We start from the raw sequence: 21,585 nt of genomic DNA, 5'->3' as shown, positions 1-21,585 counted from the left end.
GATATATCAGCTTCGACTGTCACTTTTCTTACCATCACCTCATGTATGTATTTATGTACATTACAGTACAAAGTATTCCTCACTATTTAAAGAGAAGAATCATGTTATTTCTGCAAATACAAGAAGCAGAAAAAAATATTATAAACCTCCTTTTCTGTAGCTTGCTGTTTAAAATGGAAAGCTTAATTAAAATGTGTGATTCTTTTTCATCTTTCATTATTAATCCATAGTTTAGACAATGCGAGAAGACTGAACAAGCAAAAGCTTCTTTTACATCATGAACTTTTTTATGAAAGACAAATGTCAGCTAAAGAAATCACAAGTAACTGAGTCCTGTTATACAGGGAAATTAATGTCATCTAATTCCTATGTGCTATACTAGTCAAATGAGATATTAAACTAACTTCCTCTTAACTCAGCTTCCTTCCAGTCATTTTTATGCATGTACATATACAATTCTCTTTCCAGAATAAGATTAGATAGAGCAGATATTCAGTTCATCCCTGTGATTGAAGATACAATTTTTAATTGGAGAGCTCTTCCTTCCAAACAAGTGCTTTTTTTTTTTTGCACTTGCACCACAACAGGAAGAAATACTAGTTTAAAAAGAATGAAAAATCATATAGATCACTTGGAATTGTATCATGTTTACATAACAAAAAAATAAGATTCATTTTGAAGAGTATCACGGTACCCAGAAATCACTTGTTAAAGTTAAAATTGAATATGGAAACAAAATGATTTTTATCCAGCTGTACGCTGTTATGAAAGAATCAATGAAATGGAGCAATTTCAAAATCAGTCCTGAATTCTCCATTTACATTTTTTTCTTCAGCAGACTCCTAATCTTTTCGTGTTGGTTGATAAGCTCCTACTTATTCCAGACTGTCATCAATTGTGACTCTCAACACTGTAATTCCAAAGAAGACACTACCTATGATTGTGTATAAGCAAAACAAAATATAATTGCTTATCTAAAAGAGGCAGTTACAAAAAAGTATCTTACTTATACCTTTTATTGCAATGTTGTATATGAGTATTAGAGATGGCTTAGCATTTGTATGTCAGACCATCTGTTTCTCCACATCAAGGCATGGGTGCAAATATTCATCTAGAACTAAAATATTTTTCTTCTTTTCTGGAAATGAAGTGTAGGGGTTTTCAATTTATTTCAAACATCTACAACATTACTTAACTAAATTAAGATATAGTGGCACTACTAGTGCAGCAGAACTCCATTCAGTAAATTCATGAGTCAAAAGAGAAAAAAAAAATTGAAAGAATTATCCAGAAAGCAAAGTAGTGTTTAGGACAAAATGCTGTGTGTTGGAATGCCTCTGAAGCTGGTGTGAAAGGTGGGGTGGTATTTTTCTCTGTAAACACCTCATTCTCAGTTTCACATCAAGCTATAAGCTGCTCAGGGAGAGATTTATGAAGTTAATAAGGAAGTGCATTTAAAATTTCCAATACTATGTACAGTTTTGTATGTCAAATGATGCTGTCAGGACAAAGCAGTCTCAGACCTAGAACTGGGGTGGTGCTATGGATGATGTATATGTATAGGCTTCTTTACTAACATTTTTACATACCTAATATAGTGAGTTTTGTAGAAACTGAGAGATAGAACATCATTAAAACGATGTTATTCCATAATGTTCAGTGACGAGTTTTCCTGGGCTTCTATTTGATGTGTCTGCTATTGGTCCTCTGACAATTACAAAATTCAGCCAAAGCTTATGAAAGAATACATGTGTTTTGAGTCAGGTTCAGAGATAATATAATAGGGAAGGTGAATGACTTCACTTACTGTTTGTGGGAACATGGGGTTCTGCTCTCATACCATTGTAAATAAAGAATATTTTCTACTAAGTTTCTAGTTCTACATGTATGTGTCGATAATATGAAGACCTGCTGAGTTGTTAATTCCAGTGTAAGAAGAAGCTACAAGCACTATGAACATCACTGTTATTGAGGGACTTGTGTTTTCTGATATTTAGTACTTGTGTCCCATCTTTGGAAGGTAAAACTGGCTATCTCCATTTCCCTATGAGACTTCCCCTATTTTGCTATGTGAGAACTTAAAGCATTATAGGACTATTGGGTTGGAGTTAGTTGCACAGCCCTTGTAAATGAGAAAAGTTACAAGATTTAACTTTCAAACCCTTTTTATGACTTTCTCATCTCCTTGAGGAAGACATAACATTGGCCTGCTATTGTTTTTTGTGCTTGATGTGTGTTCTCTGATGGGGAAAGGTGAATCAATCTTGTGCCATTTTAACTTAAGATATTAGCTTCCACAACCTGGTAAACATGATCTGTGTGTGGATGTTTGCACAGAGAAGGTTCCGATCTTGAAAGTTCATTCCTACTGTGATGTTTAAATATTTCTGCCATCCTTATTCACACAATTTCTGGCATCTCAGTGTGGTTTTTCTACAGAGAAGGAACTGTTACATAATTACATGATGGTTAGATTTTCTTTTTTTTCCTGTTTATCAATTCTTTTCACTTCCAATACCTCCTTTATCCTTTGGATTTTTTATTTTTTAATATTCTATTTCCTGTTATATGGCCCACAAATACAGTTTGGAATCTTTATTGTTCCTTCCCCCTCCCTGATCTTGGGAAGAACTCTCGTGTGTATTTAAATGGGAAAAACTGAAACTGAAGGTCAGGATATTTTTTCTGCTCTTTCAAGTCCTGAGTGAGTATCTTAAATGGATGGACCATCTTTCATCCTTTATTGTTTGTAAATTTTTTTTAACTTTAAAAGCATTAGAGTCAATAATAATATTAATAATACAAATTTTGCTCTCTATATAACACTACCACGTTAATTTTATTTTGGTGTGCTATGCCCTGGGCTACAGTCTTCTCAGTTAATAAAATAAAACTACTCATTTTTCTTTTCTCTTTACATCATATTTTAGTGTTTGTATCACTGTACAGATTACTCGCAGCCCGTGGCCTCTGTTATATCATTATATTCTAATTCATCAAGAACAGGTTGGCTGTGAGTTTTTAATTGCAATGTATAATACATATTTCTCTGTTTATATCCAGTATTATCACATTTTTTCCACATGGAGTCTGAACAGCTTATATTGAGTATATATGAAGCATTTCTAAACCCACTGCAAGCACTAAAGCATTCATAACCAAATCTCAACTTGCTGCTGAAAACCCCTACAAATAATTTATTCAAAAAATGTTGTCTTCTTTCATGCACATGCATGAATTAACACTTAATATGTACTTCTAGTATTATTTAGAATGTAAGGTGACAAGTTCTTCTGGAATTCAAGGGTAATTCTAAGAAACTGGCTAAAGTGTTTTTTCTTTTTTCTTTGTAATAGCAAACAACACTAAAGTAGAATTGTATATATGAGATAGTAACAAAATCTCTAAACTTAGTTTAAATCCTCCAAGGCTTATGTCAGATAGAGTTCTTCTTTTCAGAAGCAAAGGAGTCCAAGAGATTTGTTGGAATTCTGCTTTTTGCTGGGCGCTATTTGGAGGAGGGGGAGGTTGAAGCTCTGGCTAACATCACATTCTTTCCTACATTCCTGACGTGAATTACATTTTAGGACTCAACAGTGGATTCACCACATCCCTGAAAATGGGGCAACATATCGTTGTGCTGCTCCATGAGCTGGCCGGGCTCTACTCAATCCAATCCTTTGCCTAGCAGATTACTTTGGCAGTTTTGAAGCTGTTTGGTAGTAACTTGTGAACAGTTTATGTTGATCTGGTCACTGCAGTATTTTTCTTTTGAGTGTATTGGTTTACTTTGATTAGAACTGTTGTGAAAAAGAGGGAAGAAAACCTCTGAATATAAGATATTCCTCAGGAAACACTTGAGAATTGCTAAGAAACAACACAAGAACAAAAAGTCCAGCAAACACATGAGATCAAAAAAGCGTTAAAGGCCACAAAAGAAACTGTCTCAGAAGAGGTGGTTATTTGCAGCAGCAAAGCTAAGGTACAAGCATTTGCTGGGGAATGCTAAGGCAGGTAAGCCTGCCTCAGTTGCCATCTTTAGGGCAAATCTTTAGGAGAAATATTCAGCTGGATTACTATATACATTCTTGTGACTGACTTGTTCTTAATGCAGAATAAACTGTTCTGTGATTTGGGAAGTCTGAAAAAGGAATAAATCCTTCAAATTCTTTTGAGAAGGGAAAAAACCAACAGAGTGTGACACTTTAAATAGTCAAATAGTGTACAGAGGTGCAGTGATGAAGTGAGGATCTGTGAGGGCACTTAGGCCCAGGGACTCCTGTCTCTATCCCAGCTCAATGTCAGGGAGAGATCTGGATGTGCATTACTCTTCTCCACGTGTACTGTCCCCCCAGTTAGAGAAGATGCATGTGTGGACTGGATGAAAGCCTTGGTATGATCCAAGCTAAGCAGCAGTGGGTGCAGGACCCTGATGTTTGCTGGGTAATTTCATTTTCACTGCTGCCTGCAATTTTATGGCTGTGTCTAGGAAAGAAAGTCTGGCCTTTGATAAGTTTAGGATTGTATTAAAACTCTTCTGTTCTGCGAATCCTTAAAAAATTGCACTCCCACCTAAGAAATTGCTTAAGTGTGCGAAGTTTAGTATATGTGAAACTAGGATGAATCCTGCAGATTGTCAGTAAAACATTTTCATCCTTCTCGTAAGCAAAGATAATTTAAGTGATTTTTTATTTTTCTAAATCTAACAAACAGATTTTGCTCTACAGAATGTTTTCAGTAGTTCCTAATATTAATTCCCATTACTGTTTATGGACATAGGGTATTTATTTTTCCTTGCTCAAAGCTTAAAACACAGAATGATTTTGAGAGCTAAGCAGGGGGGTTGGGGGGGGTGGATCTCACACCTTCACAAGAGAAGCTATCCGGTGTGGTTTGCATGCTGGACATGTTTGCTGTGCTGCCTTCTGCACTGGGATGCTACAAAGCACAATGGAAGCATTTATAAAACTTTTTATTGACTAAGGACTGGACAGTAGCATATGGGAACATCAACAATTGCTAACTGATCATGAAATAAAGAAATTCCAGTATTCTAGTGTTATAAAAAGAAGGGGAAAAAAAAGTCATTCAGAACTTAGTCATATTGGTTCAGCTGTTGTAACCAAAGACTGATAAGATAATAGAGGTCTTTGTGGCTGTTTTCTACTGAAATGCTTTATCTTTATGATGCACTTGGGGCCCTTTAGAGTGGAAAGCTTTTTAAACTGCTGTTGGAGTTAGAACTCAAATTAGATGCTATTGCAATGGCAAGGGGGCTCCTTAGTCAGGCAGCCCTCACAAAGTGACTTTTATCTCCAAAGCCCTTCCATTAGATTGTTACTTTCTTCTGTTTTTCCTGTTTATTTTTGTTGACTTTTGCTGCCCTATTTTGTGGCATTTAAAAGGTGACCCAATCAAAAAAGGGTAAATGCTAAATGCTGGACAGAGCCTGTGAAGTAGAGACATCACAGCCTATCTGATGTGTGCTGCAGACTGCCGTGTTAGACAGAATGGTTTAACCAGGTTATCTCTGGGCAGCTAAGATCAAATACACTTTCTTTTATGTCTAGCATTGTGTTTTTGCTTTCTTTTCAAACAATGTCCATAAGAAAAAAAAAACCCAACGAACTAACAGAGGAATTGATTCATAAAGGCTTTTCTTTTTTTTTAAATGCTGAAATTGCTTAACTTGATTCAAAATCATTTTTGATTGTTGGTTGAATTGCTTTGGTTGATGATACTTTGTAACTGCAGTTATGTGATTTAAAGCCCTTCTTAGTTTCTGGCAAAGTCCACACTTCTTTCTTGCATTACTGTCTCTTCATTTCATAAAAGTCACACTATGTGTTTATTCTAAAAACATAACAGGAGTAATCATTTCTGATTTATTAATTTGTATTTCCTGTAAGTATATGGGGCAAAAGTTAGTTTAGATGCAGTGCATAAACAAGGATGATATTTGTCATGCTTTACGCTAATCACAGAATTCAAGAGAACCAATAATACTTTGCAGCTGTGTAGAGATTCCATGCAAAGATCTCAAAGCACTTCAGAAGCATTAACTAACCAGGCATAAAAGCCTCTGATTGGTAGTGTTTTACTTTGTGTACATGTTGGGAAACTAAGGCAAGCACATTCAAGAACCCACAGTAATTTCGTGTCACAGCTAAGAATCCTACTTCAGCAAGCTTTGGACCACGCCTATAAATTTTTGGCTTATTTATGACTCCAGCATTCTGTCTTTTATTCACTTGATACAATATGTGGTTTTATCTTGTTTTCTTTTGCTGAGTGTCAAAGAGATTAGTGTAAATTATGCTATGTAAGTCTAGAAGCCTATTTTTTGTTATTCCTGCTTATTTTTTCCCTTACCAGCAGTTATTACTCTGCCTCTATCTCATGACAACTTGCCACAAGGACAGTTCCAAATTTAACATTGAAAAGCTTCCTGTGTTTGTTGACATGCAGCTACATCTGTATATAGACTGAATATGTAGTAAAAGGTAATAGAAGTGTTGTAAGGTGGTAAAGCAGAGATTGATATAGGACCTACAGTTATATTATGTATCTATACTTACAGGATACTACATTTTTAATCTTTTTTTGCAATGTTTATGTAGATAAAATGCAAGATTATGTTTATGATTTTTCTTAAATATATCATAAGATATATGATTATCTTTCTATTACTTTGTGTACCAAAAATCATGCAGCATTGTGATCAGTTTTAAAATAAAGGTTTTTGCCACAAGCAGAATTCTTTCTAAATGTAATTTTAGACCACAAGTTGAACTCTTCTCTCTTTTTGAGCAGATTTATAGCTACTTTTTATTTTTGTACTCCTGGTTACATTGACCTATGACCAGAATTTCTCAAAAGTTCTCTTTGATGCCTTAGTTCTGTTCAGTCTGACTATTTTATCTCATATTGTGCTCAAATCCATGTAAAAAGAAATGGTAAAAGCACACAAGGAAAAATTAAAATATCACTACAACCAAATTATTTTTCAGTTTATGATTATAATCACAAAGGGAAGAATATGTAACCAAAGGACTATCAAAAATAATAATTATTTTTTCTGAACTTTTGGTAAGACTGTTATATTTTCATTTTAAAAAGAAGTCCTTAAATACAATCCACTTCCCACCAACACTCAAAATTTTAAATACTGCTGGTAGAGGGAGTCAATGGATCAAATTCAGTATATCTGAAGTCACTGAAATAAAGGCCCCTAAGAAAAATGTGTCAATTTTAAAGGTCTTTCCTAACTGAAGACCATTTTGTGATAGAGCCAAAGGTTAATAAAATCAGTAGTGAATGTAGCAATTTTACAGATAAGCTATTGACAACAAGTGTAGTTACTTGAATAAAAAGCTAATTCAGTTCTAAAATGCCACATGCAGTAGCAGTGAATAGCTGCTTTTAGGTGCTTTCTGGAGGAGGATAAAATACAGAATCACAGCACTCTTCTTTTCCAGCATCCCTGGCTGCCTGTAAATTGCTGTGAATGGGACTGTAGGCTGACAGGCTCTATTAAGACAAACTGCCTTTCTCATCGGAGAGATAAAATAAATCAGGTGTTTAGTCAAATTAAAATACTTCAGATGGAGCAGGCCCTGGGGAGCACTGATCCACCTGACAAATCTGAGAGAAACTCAAGACAGATGTGTTTTGGGGATAAGGAAGACCCCATGGAAAAAAAAAATGCACTGCTATCTTTGGAGTAAGAGAAAAGGCTTAGAACAGAGAAAGAGCTGTGATATATAATATTTTATGGAAGCTGGCATATTTACTGTATATTTTCTACTAAGCTTTTTGTTTTATCTGTTTTTATGGCAAATACATTTTACAGATAGCTATATTTTTATTTTATTTATAGATATTTTTAGTCAGCAGCAGAAGTTTATTTACTGGTAATGAGTTTAGGAATCTCATTGCCTGCTGCAGTAAGTGGATGCAAAACAGATGATGATGGCACACAGCTACTGATGACCTCTCTTGGCCCAGCCAGATCAGCTCAATCTGGTCTGCATTCTGAGCAAGTTGTTTTTTATTGGTATTTAAACTGTAAAATAATGGTTGGGATTTTCCACTCTAAAATTAAATTATACCTCCCCCCCACACCGTTCATACCACAATATTCTGCATCTTATGCTTTTTCTTGTCTTGAGCAGTGTTCAGTTAGGTGTCTTGCAGCTTCATGGAGGTCTCATTATTTTCCAGGAGCACAGTGTACATTTTGTGGTCATCAGTTCTATTCTGCTGTTGGATTACATAGCACAGTACAAATTAAAGAGCAGAGTACTTTAAATGGGGTCATTCATTTCAGATGTGTTTCTGTGGGGCAAAAAAGGAAAGAAAAACAATTACAATGAATTCCTGAATAAGAACAGTTACTTCTGCCTGATATTGTATACAATTTAGAAAAAAAGAAAAAGAAATGTTCTTATAAATTTGCTGCAACTATATCAAATGGTTCTAATTAATCATAACAAAACAGTCAAATTTTGTAGCCTTAGCATGCACTCTTTGTGGTAGCTTTCTACTCATATTATGAAGCAAGTACAAAGTATGCAGAATAATATGGAAATGGAGCAGGAGATTAATATCTGCTTTGGGTGTGTAAAATATTTTATGACTGTAAGATCAGGGGCCTGCATTACAATGCCAAAGCTGCTTGACAGATGTGAAAGTCTCAAGCTGTGGTTTCCCAGGTGGCAGTGGATGGCAATAAGTATCATTTGAGACAGCAGGTTGCTTCCCATTGGCTTTCTAAAATAGGTGTGTGGTTGATCTCTTCTAGTCATGATGGGCAAGGGAGTTTTTCTTTGGCAGAACAGTTTTTTATCTATGGAAATTAATTTCAGTATACAAAAACATATTCAAAAGCACCTGAATAATCTTTGATCCATGCATCCATCTTCAAGACTGAATAATACAGTTTAAGATGGTTAAGGTAAGTCTATACTGAAGTTACAGATCATTGAACTGATGTCAACAGCGTGGAGCTCAGTACACACTAATGGATCCTGGCAAGGCAGTACCTTCAGTGTAGACATTTTCCTGGCCACATACCTGCCTAAGCTTACTTTCAAAAATCTTTTTTATTTGTTGTTGTTTTGAAACAGCTTTTTGCACAGAACTCTTATTGCTTGAGTCACGCATCTCACACTAAGGTTTTGCAATGGGTTGGTCTGAATAGTAGCGTGTCCTTCAGCTTTATTTCATGCATCCATCATACTTCTTGTGACTAAGAAAATTGCTAACCATTTTAAAAACTTCTACTACAAGAGAAGTTACTCGTTTTTCCTTGTCTGGAGTTCTGTGTCACATGTATACTGAATTAAGGTTTGGCATTACAGGGTACTGAAACATCAGTTTGTTGTAGACTCTTTTAAATCTAAGATAGTTAACAGTGGCTAAGAAATGGAATATTTTCAGTACTTTATGTCGTTAAATGCAAATAAGAAATGTACAGAAAAAACAGGTACCCTTTATTTCTGAGAGTCTGCATTGTTTAGAGTGAATGACTTAAGCCATGCAGTTTCTTTTTCCATAGAAAGCAATTATAGACAGAAGTTTTCTTGTATGCTGCTTTTGCAAATGGAATTCAGTTTAAGAATAATATTGGTCCCATCATAGCACGATGTAAGTCGTAGAGCATCTTGGGTTTGTCACCTGCTTGGCAGGAATCTGTTTTGTCTTCCCTCTCCTTCTGAAACCTGTCAACCTCTTTCTTCTCTTCCCTAGAAGATATCCATCTTACTCCTGGGAAGAAGGTGGAGTCATAATTTTGGTGACAATTTCTCCATTCCCTCCCAGGTCCTGTTCCTCACACATTTTCTTCCTCTTCAAAAGTCCTGTGACTTCTTTATCACAATCTTCTATTGTGAATGGAGGAAAGGAAGTATGCAAATACCCTCTTTTCTGTGCCACTTCTCATATCACTGTGGCAGATTACAGACCTGACTAGCTCTTGATTTGGTTTGCTTCTTCTCTAACTTTCAGTTCTCTGTACAACATAAAATTGCTTCATTTATCCCACTTCCAACTGTAAACTTCTTTCAGATGCTCTTCCAATATCCCTGAACTGCTACCTTACTGTAATTTTATTACCTCTTATAGAGCTGTGGGCCTGAGATGCTCATACAAGGAAATGCAGTGTATGGCTCAAATATAGGAGCTGACATTGCTGTTTGTGACAGAGTAATATGTTCATACGTAAGATGGGATATTTTTGGATTGATTTGCAAAAGGACCCTGTACTCTCTACTTAGGAGACCCATGCAATTTACCCATAAACAGACCATTAAGCATCATTAGTGCAAAGAATAAATGTACCGTAGTTTCATATTAATTAAGTGCTCTCTGTAGAGTAAACTTTGAAAGTTAAATGAAAATTTTTAAGCCATTTTCTCAGGTTAGCCATTTCTCTTAGGGGCAAGTAGAGCTCATTTTTAATACGCATTCCATAACCAAAGCTTACATTTACCCAAATGATCTACCAGATATATGGGTATTTTAGAGAAATTATCAATAAACTATTAAATTGCTTCTTCTGCTGAACAGCATATTTTAATTTTTTTTAAACATTTTTACATACTTGGGGAAAAAAACAATAAAACATATAAAGTAAAGGAAAATTATGTCTAATAAACTGTGAATGTATTTATCACACTGGGCAGATTTAGATGGAAAAGATATAGGGATTTGTACACAGTGCATTGTTAATTACTCCTGTCAGAAAAAAAGAAATACTCTATATCTTTTCTGCTCCAATTTTTGTTATATCCTCCACTGCTTAGAGCGCAGCAAAGCTATGTGCTAGATTCTTTAGGGATTTGTTAGTAAAATATATATTCAATCTGCCACTTGAAGTAAGCATGTTGGTGATTCAGCCATTTTTTTTTTGTGAATATTGCTTGGTAACTATTGTCTATCTCATATTTACAGTACATCTTTCCTGCACATTTAGGTACACCAGAAAGCCTGGCAGAAAAAGAGCGACAGCTCTCTACTATGATCACCCAGCTGATCAGCTTACGGGAGCAGCTCCTGGCTGCCCATGATGAACAGAAAAAGCTGGCAGCCTCACAAATTGAAAAACAACGGCAACAAATGGACCTTGCTCGCCAACAGCAAGAACAGGTGAGGCTCCAAGAAAGAAACCTGTGAAAATGTTTCTTGCAGAATGCTTACCATAAACACTGTTCTGCTTGGTGTTTGCTTTCATCTTTTTTTGTTGAAAGAGATTAAATATCTTCAGAAATTACTTCTTTTTCCAGAAAGAGAAAATATCATAGGACCCTGAGAAAAAGAGTGAGTGTGGACATTCAAATAATTTCTTTCCTAGAATAAGTGGCATTTGATAGATTTCACAGTTGTTGTTTCTTGCACCGAGATGCAATTTTGGGAGTTACAAATAAGCCAGACTATAACCATTATTTAACTCTTTCTCTTTTCGACAAAAAAATAATTGAACAAAAAACCTTAAGCATCCTCAAAACTTCAAATATCTTCTACAAGTAAGGTTTGATTTGTTTGTTCGTGTTGTGGGGTTTATTTGTTTGGTTTTGGGTTTTTTTGGGTTTTTTTTTTTTGTTTTTTTTTTTTTTTTTAAGATGAAGTTGTCCAAAAAGCTGTCCTTTTCTCATTGTACAAAAGTGTAACAACAGTGATCCCTTACACTAGTCTCCTAGGCATTAGATCAGACAGATCCAAATTAATGTGTGGTTTTTAGGAATCTGACATTATTACTAGAATTATCTTTTCAGTTAAACGTATTTTATGGGATATATACAGCAATATATGCTCTGTTGATTTTAATGAGTTGTGACGTCTGGTATTTTATGTGCTTGAGTATTTGCCCACATGTAGGAATATGGACTCATCCCCTAATGGAAAATAACATAAAGGAACACTGTAAAAAATCAGAAGTTAGAATGTCATTTAGCCATCCAGAGATGACACAGTAATTAACTATTGACACTTGTGAATAAGCTAGCACAAATTAATCTTGACACATTTGCAGACGAGTGATATCTTACAGTGAACACTTTGTAATTATATTTCAAAATGAAAATTAAATGACACTTAAAACTAGGTTGTCATGCTCAATGAAGCGAGCATGTAGCTCAACCGATAGGCAAATAAAATTCAGAATTTGAGCCACATGGTGCTTGTGTACCCTACTTTACTGTGTCAAGCCTATACATCAGGGCTATGCTATGGTAATTGCATTGTGGGGTATTGGATACATTTTCTATCATAATACTGTTCCATCTAAGAGGAACCACTGTCATTAGATGCTTCATGGTGTATTCCTGGTTTTCATCAGGAAACACCTATTCAAAGGGTACTATATTGTACACACAGGTACAAAAAGCTGTTCACATGCAGTTTGAACTCTGGCAGATCAGTGCTTTTGCACATGTAAACAAAGATCTTATCCTTGCCTTGGCTATAGTTTACCATGTAAAGTAGCAGCCAGGTCACCAGCAGCTCCACACAATTCTGGGCATAGGATACTGCATATCTGTGAAAAAAGATACAGCACTCAGAGAGAATGACCCATGATGCAGCTCCATGTGGTGTTTCAATGTGAAATAATTCCTTTCTGAAGCTAAATATCATGATAATCTTTCTATTACCTTCACTCAGATTTTAGCAGCAGGGACAATGTGCTGGGACAATAAACCTGACAGAGCTTATCTTTAGTGACAAGCACTACACTTCTAAGATGGGATAGCACAATTGGTGTGCTACTCATTAAAAGTAACTCAAGCACTCAAACAGGTTTTTAAATATTCTCTGTAGCACAGTTACCATTAGAGTTGCTTTTCCAAGCACAGACACTACGCTGACCACTGATCTGACAATAGATGACCTGAGGTCCTAGGAGCTGCCTCTAGGTTACCTGGGCACACAGGCTGCTAGCTCTGAACTACCTTTTTCATCAGCAGACTAGGGCCTGCTTCTTCAGTCTTCATTCACCATATTTTTAACGACTTTACTGGAAGATTTGTCCAGAAATATTTGAACACCAGACTCATAAAGGGAGTTTGATCCCTGTTACAAGCATCAGTGTAGTGGGCTATGATAGCTGCTTGGTTCCTTCTCTGTGCAGCAGTTTGCCTTGATCCAGCCCAGACCACGTAGACTTCAATTTGTCTCATTAAGGCCATATGCAAGACTTAAAATATGTACGAATTTTGTGCTGGTCTCCCATACAAAAGTGAATTTTAACTGTAGCAGTGAAAAAAAAAAAAAATTACAGAGTTATTTCCAGGTGGTAAAGTGAGAGAATAAAGAAATGACAGACTCGATCCCTGTGTGTGCATGATTACAAGCTGTTAATATGTATGTAACTGCAGATTCCTTATCAGTTAGTCTGAATAGTTTGCACTAAAGCTATGTGATTGTTTATTTCCAAATCGACCTTGCTACATTTCTGTAATTTTTTTATCATAAAAACATTCTACTTAGCTTTCTCTGTTTATAACAGAGTAAGCATGCTTGGAAGATGTTGGGAAGGAGACCAGGAGCATCTTTGCCAAAACAGGAACAGTGGATTTGAGTGACCAAACTACCTTTGTCACCAACATTTTGCTGTTTTATGTGGTTCCTCTGCTTTAGATAAATATTTATAGGAGGGGAAATTGTACTTAAGAAATGAAGGTAGCAGATTTGCTGGTGTTTCCAGGAAACACAAATCTTGCCCTTGTTTCAGTCTGCTGCACAGTTACCCTTCTAAAGCAGAAGTCCAGTTCTTCCCCCAGCTCCCTGTTGCTGCAGACCATGTTACCCATTGTAGGGAGTAGCTCTGCGGTCTGAGGGCAGGATCCTATTTCCCTTCTGCTCTTGCATGCTGATTTTGGATGGTTTGTGGGAATCGGGGCAGGTGGGGTGTCTGTGGCAGATTCTCTCTCGTTAGTCTCTTAGTGTTCCCTGCCCTGAACACATGGTTCTCTTCATCTATGTTAGAGAAGGGATAGAGTGAACCTTTACCCTTCAGATCCCTTACTGAATCTACCAAATGAGGGTAAGAATATCTACGTATTTCACAGGGTTGTGTTGAGGATGAGTTACTGCATCAGGTACTGCTTTTACACAGAATAAGACCCTACTTCCTTGAGTAGTTCCAAGGAAGACTTTGAGATTTACAAGACAAGTAATGTGCTGCTCATTGTGAATGAAGTTAGAGAAGCTTGCCCTAGGAGCTTGTGCTGAATAGTGAAACATCTATAAATACTAGCTAAGGCTCCAGTTCAGCAAAGCAGGAAAATGTGTGTTTAACCTTAAGCACCTGAGTAATCCCATCCCCATTCAGCAAAGCACTTAATTTTAAGCATGTGTTTCATTCCCTTTGTAGCTAACAGTAATGCATCATAGTCAAAGATCACCACAGGCTTAAATGCTTTGTTGAATAGTGATGAGATTATTCACGTGCACCCAGCTAAACTCATGTTTCTATGCTTTGCAGAGTTGAGGCCTAAGTGCTTAAAATACATATTTCTTACTGGCTAACTAGAATTTATGTTGCATTTAAATTTAAAATGTTTACATCACATATAGAGATACCTCTAAAATATCCTTAATTTTTTTAAAAAATAAATGATGCTTAAGAATATAATAAAGAATAACTAATAAGATGTTTTTCACTCAGTAATATTGAAGCTTCAATATTACTGTTTTAATTTAATGGAAATTTTATTTCTAATAGATTGCAAGACAACAGCAGCAACTTCTGCAACAGCAGCACAAAATCAATCTACTGCAGCAGCAAATTCAGGTCAGTGTGTTTTATTGCTCTCTTCTGATTATACTTAAATTCCATTTATGGAGAGGGAAGGATCTAAAATAAAGCAGCCACATGCTTTACTAACAAACCTCAGTAAAGATGCTCTTTATGAAGGGTCTTTGTGTCTTAGAAAATTATTGTCAAACATCTTTTTGATGGAAAGAGCTTTTCTTTAATAAGCAGAGTCGTCTTCTGAAAGTTCTGAACTATTTCTTAAATCTTGTAATTTAATTCTGAAATCTTCAATCAGTTTGACTTGTATTGTGTGAAGTAAAAGCAGTCTCATTTATTGTTTATAGAATTCCTCACTCAACAAAGGCAGAATTGGCTTTATAAGAAGGTTAGAAGAATGTTTTCCATTTCATTAACTAAAGCAAACATCTATAGAATAGGATAATAGACCCACAGGTATATGTGCCCCATGTACCTTTGGAGTAACTGTACCTTCATGGATCTGGGAGTGTTCTGGAGGTATTCAGTTGCCTGTACTTGTACTCAGAACCTGGTTTAATTTTGTGCTAATATATGTGGGTAGGGAGTGACACATGACTCTATTACCTTCTCTGCTTTCCACTTTGAAAGCATTTCCACGGGCCTGTTCTTTGATTTAAATATTTCGGTTTAGCCTGACAGATGATGGTGCTGTCAATAATTTCCTATAGGCTTGGACTAACAGGTTTTTTCCTTAGTCAGCTGATTGCCATGTTACTAGATGGCAAAATTCAAGTTTTTCCTTCCCTCATCCCAAAAGAATGCTTGTAAATGCTTTTGCAAATATTGTAATGCAGTTTTGGTTACACTTTAAGGAGTTTAATTAACATATATAAATATATTGATACCTGCGATGAGGGACACAGTTGAATTTTAAAGCACCATTATTGTCTTTGTCTATTGGAAGACTGAGTGTTCGCATTAGGTATACAGAAAGGATGGAAGAGATGTAAGAATAGTGAAAGGAAATCATACACCATCTTCTCTAACTGTTATTTGCAAGTCTGGCTTCAGAAAACAAAGAATCATACAAAAAAAATCTTTACTTGGCATAAAAGCTAAGACTGAAACACAGCTGAGTCTGCTAAACAGAACAGTTATTTGCATGAGAAATTTCTAATTTTTAAAATTATTTTAAAAATTAGGACACAGAAAGAGAAATCATGACCCGGTAACTTTTGTTTCTATTTGGAGAATGTGGGTATGTTTTACTGGAAAGTATCCTGCTCTGTAGTAAAAAGTTCAAAGGTACTTCATGTTTCAGTTCACTCAATACTTTCCAGTAGCTTTACCCTCCCACTGACTCTGGGGAAATGCAGTCTTAGAATAGGTTGCAGGTTTGTTTTCTTGTTCACTCCCAATTTTCCTCAAACACAGTGCTGAACCCTCCACCAGTTTTCTTTCCCATCCTTTCCTAGATGTATACGCAAAGAAGTGTTTTGATGATTGTTCTGTTCATGTGAGCTAAATTATTTCTTGGTGATCCTTCCCTATCTTTGTTTCAAAATTCTTGCCAATATAAGCTACTCTTATTCCATAGCTCCTCAGTAGTTTGACCTCTTTATTTATCTTTATATTTACTTGAATCTAATCAGTGCATTTGGGGCAGTGAGGACTGTTTTCTTTCCCAGCTTGGTAGTGGGCATCTCATTGCCCAAGGAACATTGTAGACTCCAGTATGAACCAGTAGGCATGTTGGGCAGATGCCATCTCAAACATACATTGATCTTATGAGGAGATTACTAAAAAAAAAAAGTTTGTTAAGAGATTGTTTCCTAGGCTAAACAGCAGCTTACATAGTCCATTTGCTTGTGAGCCAAGTGGTTCTTCTTTGTTTATTTGTTCTTTCTTAATTCTGTGGCAGGTTTGCTAGCCAGGAGTTGCCTGGGAGAGAAGTTAGTTGCTAAGCTGCCCCTGCAGTTCTTAATAGGTTTGTTGCTATTGAATTAATTGAGTGTTGCAGGTTGTGGAGACCTGTATCTCCTTAAGGGGCTATAGGTGGGATGGGGGTAAACTGGGAGGCAGGCAAGAGATGTGGTGCTGTGCCAGTTCTCCTAGGTCCCCTCTCGGCATCTTCCCAGGAAACCTCAATTCCAATAGCGAAGTCGCACTGGTGACTCTGGGTGGATTTCATCATATCAAAAGCAGATAACTGCAGTGTAGACTCTGTCTCAATTAATTATCCAGATTGTTTTTCTAGTGAACAGAGACAAACAGAGTGAATAGTTTTAGGATGCAATTCATCTTGTCCTAAAGTAGACATTTAAAATATGTCAGATTAATTGTTCCCTAAAATGGCTGTTTCTCTCCATTAGCTGTAAAGGATATGCATGCTGATGCCTATAGTGTAGAGATCTGAATTGAGATGAGGTGAATCACGCTCTCTGTGGCTTGAGGGGAAAAAACAATTTTCTAATAAACATTTACATTCTCGGTTTAGTTTTTGGGCATGGTAGAATTTGGAACTGCATCCCCAATAACTTAGTTGATTTTATTTAGAAGGTGCTCAAGACACTCTTGAGCAACCATTTTCAGGAAATAGCAATTACTTACATTAAATGGTGTGGATTTTTATCTATACTTTGTGTGCATGGAAAAACAATACTACTCTTCCCTGACACTCCCCTTTTGAAGAGATTACAAAATATAAGAAGCACAGGTGCCAGTTCCATCTGGGCATGGGCCTATTCATGACACAGCTACTTGAAATAAGTACAGTATGTTCTCCAGGATGCAGGAGTGGGGCACTGCTGATGCAATGCTTTCATCATGAGACACACAGTGTACCACTGTCATCTTCTGAAGTATAGTGTTAATTCTTAAACAATGATTTCTGTGAATAAGTGCATCCAATTTGTTTAACCTTTTAAACAATTAGAAATTACTTTAGGTGGGGCTTATGAGATTTCTGTCAATGACATATAAAAGTGGAAATAATCCATATTAAATAAAACACATCTTTCCCTGGACACCTACTGGGTTAATTTACTGAGAATTTTCATTATTTGGTATATATTTTTTACATTGTGTTGTATATTATTTGTTTATTTAATAATTTTAACACCTTATTTCATTTAGTTGTTTGTTTTGGTTTGTTTTGTTTTTAAGACCATTTACTGGAGCACCTTACTCCAGACTTGTTATACATCCAAAACTTTGTCAACAATCTATGAGCAAAGAGGGCATTAGTTAAGTTTAGCATATGAAATCTAAATAGGTATTTCAAGAGTACTGAGGTCATTAAATGTTCTGCATTATCATCTCATGTTTTCAAAGTGAAGCTAATGTTACTTTTAGGGTGTGCATGTTGGGGAAAGCAGTTTTGTTTGTTCACTAAACAGAGTGGGAATCTGGAGTTGTTCTCAGTTCTGTCTCCGATTATCTGAAATTTGGCAAATTGTTTCCTGTTCCTCAATTCAAACATAATGTTTTGAGAATCTTAAATGAAAAAATTCAGTTAAATGCAGTGTATTATTACTTTTCAGCTCAAATGTTCATAAGCACTCTTCTACAGAGGAGTCCGTAGAGATGGGAGGATATCTAGTATGCCAAATTAAGTTCTCTGTTCTGCAAAGCTGTGCAGAGAAATCATTACTTTTGGTGGAAATAAAAGTTGAGAAAATACAGTAGGCCAAGTAAGAGCTCACAGATCAGTCTCCAGGTTCATTCATATTTTTTAGAAGAACTTTATTTTTTGTTTAATAAAAAGTATTCGTTAAATAGAAGGGACAAAATGAGACTATTTCAAAGACATCTCTTTGCCTGTGCTGTGAAAGTGAAAACCTCTAGGGATAAGGGAAAAAGCTGTTTCAAGGAGGAATTTGGTGGTACATCATGAAGATGAGACTACATTGGAAGAAGGGAAGGCTTGCATCTCTAGAGCAGTTCCAAACTTGAGAACTGCTTGAGACCCTGAAATCCCTGAAATGAGTGCCTTGTTGCCAGGATTCAGTCCTTTCAGAAAGAGGCTTGGGGACTGCTTCTGACCCCACCTTGTCCAGCTGAGGAAGGGGGTTGGATCCCACTGGTGCTTGGAGCATGTTGCTCCAGGATTTCCCTGCAGGGGCTGGGTGGTATGTGGATTTAAGGGATAAAACTTCGAGGACTTCCCTACGAGGTGGGCAGGCATTGTTAGGGCAAGTCCTAAATTGTGGCTGAAATCTTTAAAAGGGACACTGGTTGTTGAGCTTTTTTGCAAAAACTTGTGATAGGTATTACAGTGACAGCTGATCCAAACTGCTTTCCTCCGTTTCCCTTCACCTTATTCCTCTGAACTACGCTCAATGCCATTGCACAGCATTTCATTTTCTGTTTGAATCAGTATGATTTCCATTGCATAGAAAAACTGGCTTCCTCTGGTCTCATAAGTATTCTGTTTCAATTCAGCCACTAGAAATTATTCTTAATAGTAGTTTTTTTTCTAATCTATACATTCATGCCGTTGTAGTTTCATATTAATGTTCTTGCATTTTCTGTTTCAGTCAAAAAGAGTGAACATGATTACTGGGATAGTAAACAAACAAAAGAATAGTAACATAAAAATTGCAACTATTTGAACTGTCCTTGAATAGGAATCATTTGAATCATACTTAAAACTTAAGAGGCTGAACCAATGAGTCTCTCTTCTTATCCATGATTAACTACTGACAATTCAGGTACCTGGTGAGCTGAATAAGGACTATCTCTTTATGTGAAGTACATGTCTAAAGATCAGGAATAATTACATTCCACATTAGCCTTCATAGCCTCCCTGACCTGGTTAATTAATTTTTTGCTAGGATAATAATAGTAGAAATAGATTTAAAGATATGCTTCATCATTAAGTATGTAACTGACCTCCAATTTTAAGAGCCGAACCTTTCATTTATTGCCTTTTGGAGACAGGTTAAAGCTCCTTGCAGTGAGCTTGCTGAAAATGCACAAGCTGGAATCTAGTTATTGTCAGTTCAGTTACTCTCTCTGAGGTTGTCTCTCTTTGTAAACTGTATTTAGCATTGACAAGCAAAAAGCAATTGCAATGCTACTGTTCTGGCACTAGGGAATATTCTCCCCCACCTTTTTTCTTTTCTTTTTTTTTTTGTTATTGATTATGAAACTGATCCCCTTCCAGCAAGCTCTGAACAGGACCAAATAAAGCCATTGAAAGCAATTTGATACTTCTATTGGCAGGGTACGCAGATCAGATACTCCCTTGAAAGAGAGCGAGAGTTATAAACAAAGCTTAGAAGTCTACGAATAGCCCCCAGCTTCAGCAAACCCTTAAAATATTTTGTAATTGTATCTTCAATCATGAATTAGCCAGGAAAAACAGACCTTTTTTGCCTTTATATTTCACTGCTGTATGCTGTTTTTAATTGCCCACAGGCACACTGTTGTGATCTTCTTTGGAAGTTTAAAACCAGGATAAAAATGCAAATCTACTTATTTCTTTTATCTAATCTAATTAACTTTTACAAGTAATGATAGATGCACTGTAGCCTGCATCAAACATTTTAATAATGATGTTTCTGGATTAAAGAATAGGTAAAACTACTGTAATTTATAAGCAGTCAAGATTATGGCAGTAGAAAATGTAAATTATTGTGGTGGTTTAATAAACTATAGCTGCAGTTTATTAATTTACAGTAGAAAGGTTACATATCCCTTAAATTCCAGTTTTCTTATGAATTGGTTCCTGGCTGTCATTGGTACCTTTTTTCTTTTTCTTTTCTTTTTTTTTTTTTTTTTAAACAGTTTAATATTAAATAAATCTATGTCTAACTCCCTTCTGCAATGCAGTTGTGTGCACATGGAAGAGAGAAATGCTGTAATGTGCCTGTAACTTGTAGCTGGCTGCTAAATGATTGATTCAAATTCATGGGGCTCTGCTGTAGGCATGGCATCACAGCTTCTGTCCAGCTCATAACTTGCTTAGTGAAAATGGAAACTGATCCAATGGGGGAAAGACAAATAGCTAAACATCAAAGTCAAATGTTTCATATTTTATTTATTATTACATAGTGGCTTATTAATGAGTTCTAAAGTCCTTATTTGATAATTACTCAAGCAAAAGGTCTATTACAGGCCAGCTTTTTCTAACAAAAGCCATCTTTGTGGCTGACTGGCTTGGAATTTTCTCTGTCAGCTGTGTGGAAAGAGAAGTGATGTGGTATCCTTACCTTCTCCAAGCAGGCCATGCTTTAATAAATACCCCAGCAATGCTCCCTATCCTTTATTCATCCTCTTCCATACTAAAAATGCTTTGGCGTGACAGCTTGGTGCTGGCTTAAGCAAAAGACACACTGTGCTAAAGGTTCACCCCTCCTGTGCTACTCCTAAGCTTCTGGTCTTGCACCTTGATCCCCCATTTGCAAGGATCCTGCTAGCTGCTCTGCCCCTGAGGCCCTCAGCCCATGGAAACAAGATGTATCCTGCCAAAGCAGAAATCAGTTGTGGATTTGATTCTTAACACAATCCTTAAAACTGTATGCAGTCTTGAGGTGGGGGGTTGGGTTTTAAAAAATTTTTACTGTGACCTTCTAAGAGTTAAATTAGTTGTCTTGCAGTTTTCTAATTCACTATATGTTTTTTTTTCTTTTAAATAGCTTTATTTCGCCTACCCAAGTCTAAACAAATTGTATTTAATGCAAAAATTAAGCCTTGTGTATCTCTTTCATATGACTTCTCTAATTATAGAGCAGTAAATGGTAGAATAGCATATGTTAGCAACATGAGCAGCAGTCTATGAAATGAGCTACAAGTTAATAAAATGATCTTGTGGCGGTGTTGGCCAAATGTTAGCACACATGTTTCGG

At 36.2% G+C, this 21,585-nt stretch overlaps 1 protein-coding gene across 10 annotated transcripts in view; it reads left to right on the top strand.

The window, feature by feature from the left end:
• Window positions 1-21,585, top strand: part of SOX6 (SRY-box transcription factor 6) — a 375,244-nt gene that overhangs the window by 214,557 nt on the left and 139,102 nt on the right. For all 10 annotated transcript variants that reach the window (XM_074842580.1, XM_074842581.1, XM_074842574.1 and 7 more), the window contains 2 exons: window positions 10,976-11,148; window positions 14,723-14,791. In XM_074842580.1, the coding sequence (XP_074698681.1) occupies window positions 10,976-11,148; window positions 14,723-14,791 (242 nt within the window). The remainder of the gene's footprint in view (window positions 1-10,975; window positions 11,149-14,722; window positions 14,792-21,585) is intronic.

Source organism: Strix aluco, chromosome 16 (assembly GCF_031877795.1).
Source record: "Strix aluco isolate bStrAlu1 chromosome 16, bStrAlu1.hap1, whole genome shotgun sequence".
NCBI lineage: Eukaryota > Metazoa > Chordata > Aves > Strigiformes > Strigidae > Strix > Strix aluco.
This window is presented reverse-complemented; position numbering and strand designations above follow the sequence as displayed.